Source organism: Chrysemys picta, chromosome 13, assembly GCF_011386835.1.
Source record: "Chrysemys picta bellii isolate R12L10 chromosome 13, ASM1138683v2, whole genome shotgun sequence".
Lineage (NCBI taxonomy): Eukaryota > Metazoa > Chordata > Testudines > Emydidae > Chrysemys > Chrysemys picta.
The window spans coordinates 11,695,429-11,707,811 of NC_088803.1; the positions used below are offsets into that span (position 1 = coordinate 11,695,429).

General features: G+C 42.1%; 1 protein-coding gene across 1 annotated transcript; it reads right to left on the reverse strand.

Annotated features, from left to right (window-relative positions):
• Positions 1–7,628: 7,628 nt before the first annotated feature.
• Positions 7,629–8,576, reverse strand: LOC135975114 (olfactory receptor 14A16-like). Its single transcript, XM_065565161.1, has one exon. The coding sequence runs from the start codon at positions 8,574–8,576 to the stop codon at positions 7,629–7,631; it is 948 nt and encodes a 315-aa protein (XP_065421233.1).
• Between the last annotated feature and the right edge of the window lie 3,807 nt (positions 8,577–12,383).

Sequence of the window (12,383 nt, forward strand, 5' to 3'; positions counted from 1 at the left end):
CATCAAACAGAAAAATAATGATAAATGAAGGCAGAAGTGGGGAGGAACAGAGTTTTTATAGGTTGGAGGGACTTAACTGCGAGGAAAGCTTATTCTGTCATAGAATCATAGGACTGGAAGGAACCTTGAGAAGTCTTCTAGTCCAGTCCCTGCACTCATGGCAGGACTAAGTATTATTGAGACCATCCCTGACAGGTGTTTGTCTAACCTGCTCTTAAAAATCTCCATTGATGGAGATTCCACAACCTCCCCAGGCAATTTATTCCAGTGCTTAACCACCTTGACAATTAGGAAGTTTTTCCTAAAGTCCAACCTAAACCTCCCTTGCTGCAATTTAAGTCCTTTGAATCTTGTCCTATCCTTAGAGGTTGTAGAAGAACACTTTTTCACTCTCCTTCTTGTAACAACTTTTTATGTAGTTGAAGACTGTTATCATGTCCCCTTTCAGTTTCCAGACTAAACAAACCCATTTTTTTAAATCTTCCCTCATAGGTCATGTTTACTAGACCTTTAATCATTTTTTTTTGCTCTTCTCTGGACTTTCTCCAATTTGTCCATATCTTTCCTGAACTGTGGTGCCCAGAACTAATAAGCTCAGAGTAGAGTGGAAGAATTACTTCTCATGTCTTGCTTATAACACTCCCACTAATACACCCCAGAATGATGTTCGCTTTTTTTGAAACAATGTTACACTGTTGACTCATATTTAGCTTGTGGTCCACTATAACCCCCAAATCCCTTTCCGCAGTACTCCTTCCTAGGCAGTCATTTCCCATTCTGTATGTGTGCTGTGACAAAGTTCTGTCCTTGACTCTGTGGGTCCTGCATTTCCTGATGGATTTTGCTAGCCTCAGAGGCTCACTGTGACCCTCCACATAGCCCTTCTCTCTCTAGAGGCAAGGGTCACAGTCTACTGAGCCATTTTCATCATAAGCAGGCAAGGGAGGTAAGGAGAAACAACCCTCCCTCACACATTCTCTGTTGTCTCCCAGTATCAGTGATTAATCAGGGAGGGAAGGGGGGAGCCCGGGCCCACTCTCTACTCTGGGCTCCACCCAGGGACCCTAAAATTAGCAGCTATGGAAGCTGACTTTTAGGAAATAGGACGTGTACAATTCCCTGTCCTTGATTGGCTTCAGGTGTCCCAATCAATCTAGCTATCTCCACTACCTTCTAGAAGGATCTAAAATGGCCCCAGGTGTCTTGATTAACCTGGAGCAACTGTCATTTGGTTACCATGGTACCAGGGATTTGTTTAGTCTGGGGCTAACATACCTGTTCCTCACTACTTTACTGTAGCCATCTGGCCTTGCCCCATCACAGTGCAATTGATTGTTCCTTCCTAAGTGGAGTACTTTGCATTTCCCCTTATTGAATTTCATCCTATTTACTTCAGACCATTTCTCCAATTTGTCCAGATAATTTTGAATTATAATCCTATCCTCCAAAGCACTTCCAACCCCTCCCAGCTTTGTATCATCTGCAAATTTTATGTGTACTCTCTATGCCATTATGTAAATCATCCATCCATCCATCCATCCCCATAAGAATCTATCTATCTATCTATCTATCTATCTATCTATCTATCTATCTATCTATCTATCTATCTATCTATCTATCTATCCTGCTTTGACTTTTACATAACGCAACACCATCTTCTTGAATCAGACAGCAAAGGACATCAACATATACCTTGGTAAATTATCCCACTAAAAGAATATTGATAGAAAGACAGATCTGGATGTCAGTGCAGAAATAAATTCAAGATTTACATTTGCTGGTGCTGAAATCAAAATCATGTTCAGTTTCATGCTAGGAAGCTTACCTGCTGGAATCCCAAGCTGAGATGCCAGTATTTTTTCAGATGGTATAAAACTGTAAAATGAAAATAAGACACTGAAATACATGCATTCCTATATCTTCCTGCCCTCCTAAGTCTGTGACCAAAGAATTACTGATGACTGGGAAAGGGAGACTGACTCACGATGCAGCCACTTAGAATTGGTTAATAATGTTGATTATAGTTCACCTTTTTCTCAATCAAAGCAAGCAATTCCCATCCCACCAGTGCTCTGGAGTCACCACTTAAGACAAAATCCCCTTTTGATATGGTGGGTACCCAAGCCAAACCTTCCTAACAGTGAGCCACTGGTGCCTTGCTAAGGAGATTTATTCAGGTGATTTATCTGACGTGTATCAGGGCTGTTATTCCCTGGAGGCCTGCAGAGCTCAGAAACAAGGACAAAGGAGGAATCTGCCTTGTAATCAATTATAAAAACAATTAGATAACTAGGACTGGTCCCAAAAAAATCAAATTAAACCTTTTCTTGTTGGAAAATAAGGCAGCATTGCCAGGGCCAAATATTCAAAAATGTCTCCTCCCAAAAGTATTCACATTGGCTTAAAAATCATATCTATCGATCTATCTATTCCAAGGCCAGAAGGGAACATTGTGATCACAGGTCATGGAATGTAAGGGATCTATTCCCTTTCTCTGGGACAGCTTTGTCGCAGATGGGGTCAATGGTAAAACTCTCTTTGATTTGAATGTGAATTAGATTGGGCCCTGAGTTACCTATACTCAATATAGGTAGGCCTGTGTTATATGGGAGGTGTGTCTACTTAATATAATGGTTCCTTCCTGCTTGAAAATTTAGAAATCTAGGAACAGCCAGTGCAGAGGCTTCCCCACAATACAGCATGATGGATCCTGAGTGTGTCCAGAGTGAGACAAGTAACACCAGCATCACTGCCTAATGCTGTAGGTCACGACTGTGGTTAAATGTTTGTCTGCGTGTGTGTTTTTGGCTGCATGTGAGGGTCACCAGTCTGATTAGATGTTAATAAGTGTTTGGCTGCATGTGTGTTTCCTTTGTGTGTCCCCATAGCCCAATGCAAACAGCTGGCACGTCAGACCTCAAGTGAACCACCTAATGACCACAAGATCCATTAAGGACAAAGGCATTAAGCCTGGTTTATTGTCAACAAAGCATGGTACTAGTATTCTGCGTTATCCACTGGAACACTAATACATGTATACTCATAACAACAGTGAACAGTGGGATGTTCCATTCCTCCCTAAGGCCAAACAAAAATACTCTCTCTGAAATACATCTTTATACTCCGATACAAACATGATAATACTGGCCCTGTAACATAGTTATTGTAGTTACTTCCCCCTAACATGGCTAGTTATTATTCATTATCTTGTACATATTGGTTTAATTAAAACATTTGTATTACATACTGTTATCCTGACCTTATCTTTCAGGAGGGGTCAGTGTGTTATCCTTGGGGAATTTTTTTGTATCATCCTTAATATCAGAATGTTCTGGTACCACTTAATATCAAAATGTGTTTGCATAAGTACTCTGTGACTAGCACTTCTAAAATGTATATTTCTGCAACATTAGCCCTGTTCTTGCCAGATTCTGTGAGCAGGTCCTGTCTCATATTAGGCCTCTAAAACAAGGACCTATATCTCAGACTCTTTTCCTGCGGTCAATGGAAAAAATTCAGCTCAGTGATAAGCAAGATTTTCTCCATGGTGGTCCACTTCTGGAGGTCATTTAATAGTGGTGTGCAACTGCTGGCTGGGAGGGGGAAGATTGATGCATACATTAGCATGAGCAGGGACAGCTGCCGGTGAGCCTGGTGCCTGCCCCAGTGGCCCATGCTGGGGGCAGTACAGCCACAGCGGAGGAGCTGCCTGGGCTGGGCGCTGGCTCCTGAGAGTGGTCTGACATGCTGCTGCAGTTTCTGGTCCAGTTGCTGGCCATGACCCTGCTAGTGTTGCTCATTGTCACTAGAGCCCTGCAGCGCTGCAGAGGTCAGCTTTACATCTGTGGATATCCGCACCCATGGATATAAAGTTTGTATCTGTGCACAGCTGTAAGTGCAGATCATCTGAAATCAATGGACCAGATCTCCAGCTTGGGTAAAGCAATGTAGATCCTCTGAAATCAATGGCGAGTTCCCCAGAACCCCAGTATCATTCCAATGAAGTCAGTGAGGCCAGTGGAATAATATGGATTTATGGAGATGTAAGGAATTTGAGAACATGGCCCATTCTGATGACACAAATCCCAAATGAACGACGGCTGAGACACGGCTAAGAATCTTACAGAACTTTTTTCATTAGAAGGTGAAGTAGAGAGAACTGCATCACACAGTACAAGATAAAGGGTGCATGAGACGCCATGGTGTGCAATGATCAGGAATACATTTCTCAGTGGCCTATCCTAATCACAGATCAGGCAGCAGTACACAGCATGGTGTGGGCAGTGTCTCCATGCAATAATAGGGATGCTGGGGCAACTGCAGTGTACTGCCAAATCTACAGCACCTACCCCAGGGTGGGAAATAGGTGACCAGGCAACAAATGTGAACAATCGGGAGAGGGGGTGGAGGGTAATAGGAGCCTATATAAGAAAAAGACCCCAAAATTGGGACTGTCCCTATAAAATCGGGACATCTGGCCACCCTAGTGGGAAATGTCCTTGTAAAGTGTATGACAGCTGCTTGGGAGATGACAAAGGTAACTACAGACAGGAAGGAGGTGAGACTTCTTCTCACATTTTCTGACTCCCTTATGTCCTGCAGAAAGGTAAAGGACCCTGAGCTGGGCGGGAGAGGAAATCTGCTCTCCTTGGCTGAGTGTGTGGGGGAAAACAGGCCACCCCAGTGGAGTGGGGAATCAATATCCCTCCTATTTGCCTCAGTTCAGGCTATCAGAGTTCCTGGGCCCTGACTGCAGGGGAGGTGGGGCAGAGAGAGGAATTTAGCCTATGGGGAGGTTTGAATAATCTTCCTTGCTAACCTTCTCTGCTGTTAAAAGCAGTGCATGGTGGAGACCGACTTCACAGCGAAGCATCCCAGCCTTATTTCTGCTTTTGGTTGAAATAATTGCTGTGTGTAATATTTCCACGGCAGGGAGAAGTTCAACTCATTTAGGGGCAGCCATCCCCATGAGGGACAATGGGACACCATACACAAGCCCTTCAAACTGGATGGGAGATGGGAGTGGGAGGATCAGGTTGCATGTTTACACCCAAAGATTTTGAAGTAAGAAGGGGTCATGAAGTCTTCTCCCCATAAGCACTAGAGAGAAAAAATAAAGATGGCTGTCAAACGATGCTGTACAGGCTTCTGCTGTCTGGTGGACTGCTAGTAGAATGTATATTATCTGAATAGTTGAAATGTTACATAGTGGAAGGTCATGGCAAAAAAGCCCTCCAGGGAATAAACCTGTCCAAAAAATCAATCAATGGGTTAACAAAGGTGCTTGTCATCAGCCTAGTTTCACCAATTCTTTACAGGATAGATATATGTCACAGTTTAGGGTAATTGACTCTGTATTCCCCCTCCGTAGTTCCTTGAGGGCAGCCACTCCCAACTCCTAGCCATCACCTCTCTTGAGCAGATGCTCTCTCTCCCTCCTGACTGGAGTTTTTCCATGCTGCACAGCTCCTTGCCTACCCTATAACATTCCCAGAAAACTGAAACTGGCCAGCGTCTGGACTTTGATTTCTCTTTTAAGGCTGTGAACAGCACAATAGCCTGCAGTTATAAGTTACCACAAAGTCTTTCTAAGCAAGCACATTTATTCTTAAGGTGAAAGCATTGCAGAGAAAACATTTCAAAAACAATGAAAGAATTTACACACATGCTAAAAACCTTAGCAAAGCTTATCCCACCTCCACCTCAGGCTCTGGTAGGGATGAGTCCTTCAAACCCACAGCTGGTTTTTCCCTTTGGTTACATGTTCATAATTGTCTCAGATTCAGAACCACCATGAATAGTTTATTCTTTTCTTTAGACAGACTTGGCTTTTAAACTAAGTGTCATGTAACAGGTGATCAGCAAACAATGGTCCTTCAGGGTGTACATACATAAGAACATAAGAATGGACCTACTGGCTCAGACCAATGGTCCATCAAGCCCAGTATACTGTCTTCCTCCAGTGGCCAATGCCAGGACATTCAGAGGGAATGAGCAAAACAGCAATCATTGAGTGATCTATCCCCTGTCACCCATTACCAGTTTCTGACAAACAGAGGCTAGGGACACCATCCTTACCCATTCTGGCCAATAGACCTTGATGGACCTATCCTCCATGAACGTACCGAGTTCTTTTTTAAATGTTGTTATAGTCTTGGCTGTCACTGTATCCTCTGGCAAGGAGTTCCACAGGTTGTCTGTGCCTTGTGAGAAGAAATACTTCATTTATTATTGTTTAAAACCTGCTGCCTATAAATTCATTTGGTGACCCCTAGTTCTTTGTTATGAGAAGACATAAATAACACTTCCTTATTTTCTTTCTCAACACCAGTCATAATTTAATAGACCTCTATCATATCCCTCCTTAGTCATCTCTTTTCCAAGCTGAGAAATCCCAGTCTTATTAATCTCTCCTCCTACGGAAACTGTTCCATACTCCTAAACTTTTTTCTTTTCCTTTTCTGTAGTATTTCCAATTCCAATGTATCTTTTTAATATGCGATGACCACATCTGCACGCAGTATTCAAGATGTGGGCCTACCATGGATTTATATAGCGGCAATATGATATTTTCTGTCTTTTCATCTATCACTTTCATAAATATTCCCAACATTCTTTTAGCTTTTTTGACTGCTGCTGCATATTGAGTGGATATTTTCTGAAAGCTATCCACAATGACTCTGAGATCTGGAGTAGCAACAGCTAATTTTTACTCGATCATTTTACATGTATACTTGGTATTCTGTTTTCCAATGTGCATTACTTTGTATTTGCATGTGTAGGCTGGGTTTTTGCATAAGCAGAGATAGGAATTTGTATTCACCTTGCCCTAGAAATTCCCTCAGCAAACCACTTAACACTGTTTGTCCAAAGGCCATTTTTGTCTGGCTCATTGTTCACTAGAGTCCTTTGAAATTCATAACCCTTCCCAGGGTTCACATCCCATCTCCTTGCTAGCTAGGATACATACAAATATAAGACAAACTTTGCATTCATTACAATGGACTCCAAAGTCTTTAAAACTTAATCCAGTCCATTTTTTCCCCAGGGATATTTCCGGGACTTGCCATATCTGTCCCACGCACCATGTTTAAACACTGCTTAGAGACACATTACTGATTTGACCATGTAGTGAAAACTCTCAGAATTGTGTTCTGCGGTACATGAGTTTTCATTATACACCCATCATTACAGTATCTTAGCACTGTCCTGTAATGCAGAGATTCAAAAACTTCATTGCACCATGACCCCCTTATGACAACAATTACTACACAACCCCAGAGAGGGGAACGAAGCCTGAGCCTGCCCGAGCCCCTCCACCCAGGGCAGGGGGTCCAAAGCCCAAGGGTTTCAGCCCCAGTCAAAGGCCTATAACCTGAGCCCCTCTGCCTAAGGCTTCTACTGCTGCCTCGGGCGGTGGAGCTCGGGCTTCAGCCCTGGACCCCAGCAAGTCTAAGTCAGCCCTGGTGACCCCATTAAATTGGGATCACAACCCACTTTAGGGTCTCAACCCACAGTTTGAAAACCACAGCAATAGTGAATTTATGAGCATATCTGCAGCTAAAAGGAATCCCGCCATCCATTTATGAATATGAGAACCTGGACTGAGGAGGGACTATTAACCTATATTAAGAAGTAAAAAAGCTCTTGGTGAAAAATATCTTGCTTGAAATTTTGCCCAGAGCTTCTTTTATCTCCTTGTTTCTCAGGCTGTAAATGAGTGGATTTATTACTGGGGTAACCACAGAATACAACATAGTAGCCAGCATGCCCTGATACGGGGAAGATTCTGATCCCGGCCTTAGGTATGTATATATTCCAGTGCTGATAAACAACGAAAACACAACTAGGTGTGGCAGACAAGTGGAGAAGGCTTTATACCTGCCCTGTGCAGAGGGGATTCTCAGCACAGCAGAAAGGATGTGAATATAGGACACCAATATGGAAATTAAGAAAAATAACCCCACAACAGCACTGCATACAATATCCACTATTTCATTCACACTTGTATCAGCACAAGAGATTTTCAGTAGCTGTGGGATATCGCAGAAGAACTGATCAACAACATTGGACCCACAGAAAGGTAATAGGAAGGTATTAGCAGTGTGGAGCAATGAATAGATACAGCTGCTGATCCAGGAACCAGCTGCCATCTGTGCACATGCCCCTCTGGTCATGATGACCCTGTAACGCAAAGGATGGCAGATTGCAACGTAGCGGTCATATGCCATCGCTGCAAGAAGGACCAACTCTGAAAAGGCAAAGAAGATACCAAAATAGACTTGGGAAACACAGCCAGAGAAAGAGATCAGTCTGGTGTTGGTTAGGGAGTTCACCATGGACTTGGGGACAGTGACAGAGATGTAGCAAACATCGAGGAAGGACAAGTTGCCCAGGAAGAAATACATGGGGCTGTGAAGATGGTGGTCACTGGCTACGGCTGTGATGATGAGAAGATTGCCCATCAGGGCTGCCAGGTAAATCACCAGGAACACCACAAAGTGCAAAATCTGCAGCTCCCGAACATCAGAGAATCTCAGGAGAAGGAACTCGGTCACGGTGCTTTGGTTGGACATTTCCTGCTGTGTGGAGAGAAATGCAAGATAAAACCAGGTGAGGGTAGAAAAGAAGAAAAGAGAACAATATATGTGCTTATTCTTCTTCAGAAAAGATTCTGGATTCTAGAACTAGTGCGTAGAATAGTGCTTTTCTAAGGTCATTCAGATACAAGGAGAAAGTATTAGTGACATATTATTCTCAATTTATTTAAATACATTTTGCATATTTAATGTTCATGCTATGTCCTAGAGTTGATTGAAATTTTCCCAAACTTATTTGCTCTTCAAAATGATTCAGCCTCATTTACAGCTAGAGAAACCCATTGGGTCAAATTCTCTGCTACTGTAAATTTTTACCTTTTATGAAACTTTGTCAGCTTACATCGGCGGAGAATTAGTAGGGCTGTTTTCAAATTACGCCCTCAATTATGGGAAGTAGAATCCTTATCTTTAGACATGGCAGAATTCAATTTTTATTTTTATACCTTCACCAGATAATAGCAAAGTTATTTTTTAAACATTAGTATTACCAATTTATATTTTAACAATTCCACAAATTTATGTTTTAAGCATTTTTCCTTGCATTTTATCTATTTAAATTTTCACAGTTGCAGGAAATTATTGGGAGGGGATCACAGAATGTGTGTGTGTGGGGGGGACAGACAATACTTGTTTCATGACATTGAGATTGAAAAAATTTAAGGTTTGTAACCGTTAAAATGCAAATTGTCAATATCACGTCAAAGTATAGGAAGTAAATATCCTTAAATCAAAGCTCAACCAAGTTCTCAAGTAGCATTTTTCTTACTTTGCCTAGCTGCATATTTTGATTATTCTCAATGGAAATATTTTTTGTTGGTTTTTGTGTGTATGGTGAAATTAATATTTACTGAGAGTCCTGTGGCACCTTTAAGACTAACAGATGTATTGGAGCATAAGCTTTCGTGGATGAATGCCCACTTATGTGCATCCGACGAAGTGGGCATTCATCCCCGAAAGCTTATGCTCCAATACATCTGTTAGTCTTAAAGGTGCAACAGGACTCTCTGTTGCTTTTTACAGATCCAGACTACCACGGCTACCCCTCTGATACTTAATATTTACTGACTTTTATTGATAAAACTGCAATTCTTCCAAGCCTACTTATAAGTCAATCCAGACTATATTGGCACAGTCAATGGACATGTATTTACAATGTTATATGGGGTATGTCTACATTGCAAAAAAACTCCCGTTAGCGACGAGTCTCAGTGCCTAAGTCAATAGATTTGGGCTCATGCGACTGGGCTAAGAGTAGCAGTGTAGACAATCCCGGTTGGGCTGGAGGACCAGATTTAAAACCTGGTGAAGTGAAAGGATCTCAGAGCCCGGCTCCAGCCTGAATGGGAATGTCTGCACTGCTATTTTCAGCCCCTGAGCCCCGTGAGCTCAAGTCAGTTAACTGAATCTTTGAAGCTTGCTGCCGTGGGACATTTTCCCCCCAGTATAGAGATACTTATGGTGTCCAAAACAGCCAATGCTGTTTTTGGTGGGATAAACAAAAGAAAAAGGTGGTGGTGCTGGGAGTCTGATTCTATCTGATTCCATGGGTCACCTGGAACAGTGCACTCAGTGCTAGGCATCAAACAGAAAGATAATGATAAATGAAGGCAGAAGTGGGGAGGAACAGAGTTTTTATAGTTTGGAGGAGATTAACTGTGAGGAAAGCTTATTCTGTCATCCATCCATCCATCCATCCATCCATCTACCCATCCCTATAAGCAGCTATCTATATAACAATTCACCCATCTTCATAAGTATATACCTATAAAACAACAGCAATTCATCCATTTCCATCATTATCTATCTATCTATCTATCTATCTATCTATCTATCTATCTATCTATCTATCTATCTATCTAATCTGCTTTGACTTTTACATAAGTCAACACCATCTTCCTGAATCAGACAGCACTGGACACCAACATGTATCATGGTAAATTATCCCACGAAAAGAAAATTGATAGAAAGACAGATATGGATGTCAGTGGAGAAATAAATTCAAAATTTACATTGTCTGGTGCAGAAATCAGAATCATGTTCAGTTACATGATAAGAAGCTTACCTGCCGGAATCCTGAGTTGAAACACCAGGTATTCTTTCAAATACTCTAAAACCGAATAATAAAAATATGACACTGAAATACATGCATTCCTATATCTCCTTGCCCCCTAAGTCTGCGACCAAAGAATTACTGATTACTAGTAACATTTTTGGCTGGGAAAGGGAGACTGACTCATAATGCAGCGGCTTAGAATTGGTTAATAATGTTGATTATAGTTCACTTGTGTCTCAATGAAAGCAAGCAATTCCCACCCTACCAGTGCTCTGGAGTCACCACCAGGTACGATGGAAATATATTAAGACAAGATCTCCTTTTGATATGGTGGGTACCCAAGTCGGACCTTCTTAGCAATGAGCAACTGGTGCCTTGCTAAGGAGATTTATCCAGGTGATTTCTCTGACGTGTACCCAGGGTTATTATTCCCTGGAGGCCTGCTGAGCTCAGGAACAAAGACAAAGGAGGAATCTGCCTTGTAATCAATTATAAAAACAATTCGATAACTAGGGCTGGTACCAAAAAAATTCAAATTAAACCTTTTCTTGTTGTAAAAAGAGACAGCATTGCCAGTGCCAAATGTTCAAAAATGTCTCCTCCCAAAAGTAATGACATTAACCTATCTATCTATCTATCTATCTATTCCAAGGCCAGAAGGGAACATTGTGATCACAGGTCACAGAATGTAAGTGATCTATTCCCTTTCTCTGGGACAGCTTTGTCGCAGATGGGGTCAATGGTAAAACTCTCTTTGATTTGAATGTGAATTAGATTGGGCTCTCAGTTACCTATACTCAATATAGGTAGGCCTGTGTTATATGGGAGGTGTGTCTACTTAATGTAATGGATCCTTTCTGCTTTAAAATCTACAAATCTATGAACAACCAGTGCAGAGGCTTCCCCACAATACAGCATGATGGCCGCTGAGAGTGTACTGAGTGAGATAACAGCAGCATCACTCTCTAATGCTGTAGGTAGCAGCTGTGGTTAGACATTAATACATGTTGGGGGGAGGGATAGCTCAGTGGTTTGAGCACTGGCCTGCTAAACCCAGGGTTGTGAGTTCAATCCTTGAGGGGGCCACTTAGGGATCTGGGGCAAAATCAGTACTTGGTCCTGCTAGTGAAGGCAGGGGGCTGGACTCGATGACCTTTCAAGGTCCCTTCCAGTTCTAGGAGATGGGATATCTCCATTATTTATTTTTTTTTTTTTTGGCCGAGTGTGAGTGTTTGGCTGCGTGTGAGGGTCACCAATCTGATTAGATGTTTGGCTGTGTGTGTGTTTCCTTTGTGTGACCCCTCCCCCCCCCCCCGCAGCCCTGCGCAAACAACTGGCACATCAGACCTCAAGCAAATGACCAAATAACCACAAGATCCATTAAGGGACAAAGGCAACTAGCCAGGTTTGTTGTCAACAAACCATGGTACTAGTATTCTGTAGACTCTACTGGACCACTAATACATGTATACTCATAACAGTGGACCAGCTCAGTGAACGGTGGGACTTTCCATTCCTCCCTAAGGCCCTATACAAACTAGTTAGTATTGCCCCTCTGACATAGTTACTTTAATTACTGCTTCCTAACATGACTAGTTTTTATTCATTATCTTGTATATGTTGATTTAATTAAAACGTTTTTATTACGTACTGTTATCCTTACCTTAGCTTTTGGGGGTGGGGGGTGTCAGTGTGTTTCTGTTATCCTTGGGGAATGTTTTTGTACCATC

What these genes read in the sequence shown, in the direction of transcription:
- LOC135975114 (XM_065565161.1), bottom strand. Translation starts at nt 8,576, where the DNA reads ATGTCCAACCAAAGCACCGTGACCGAGTTCCTTCTCCTGAGATTCTCT.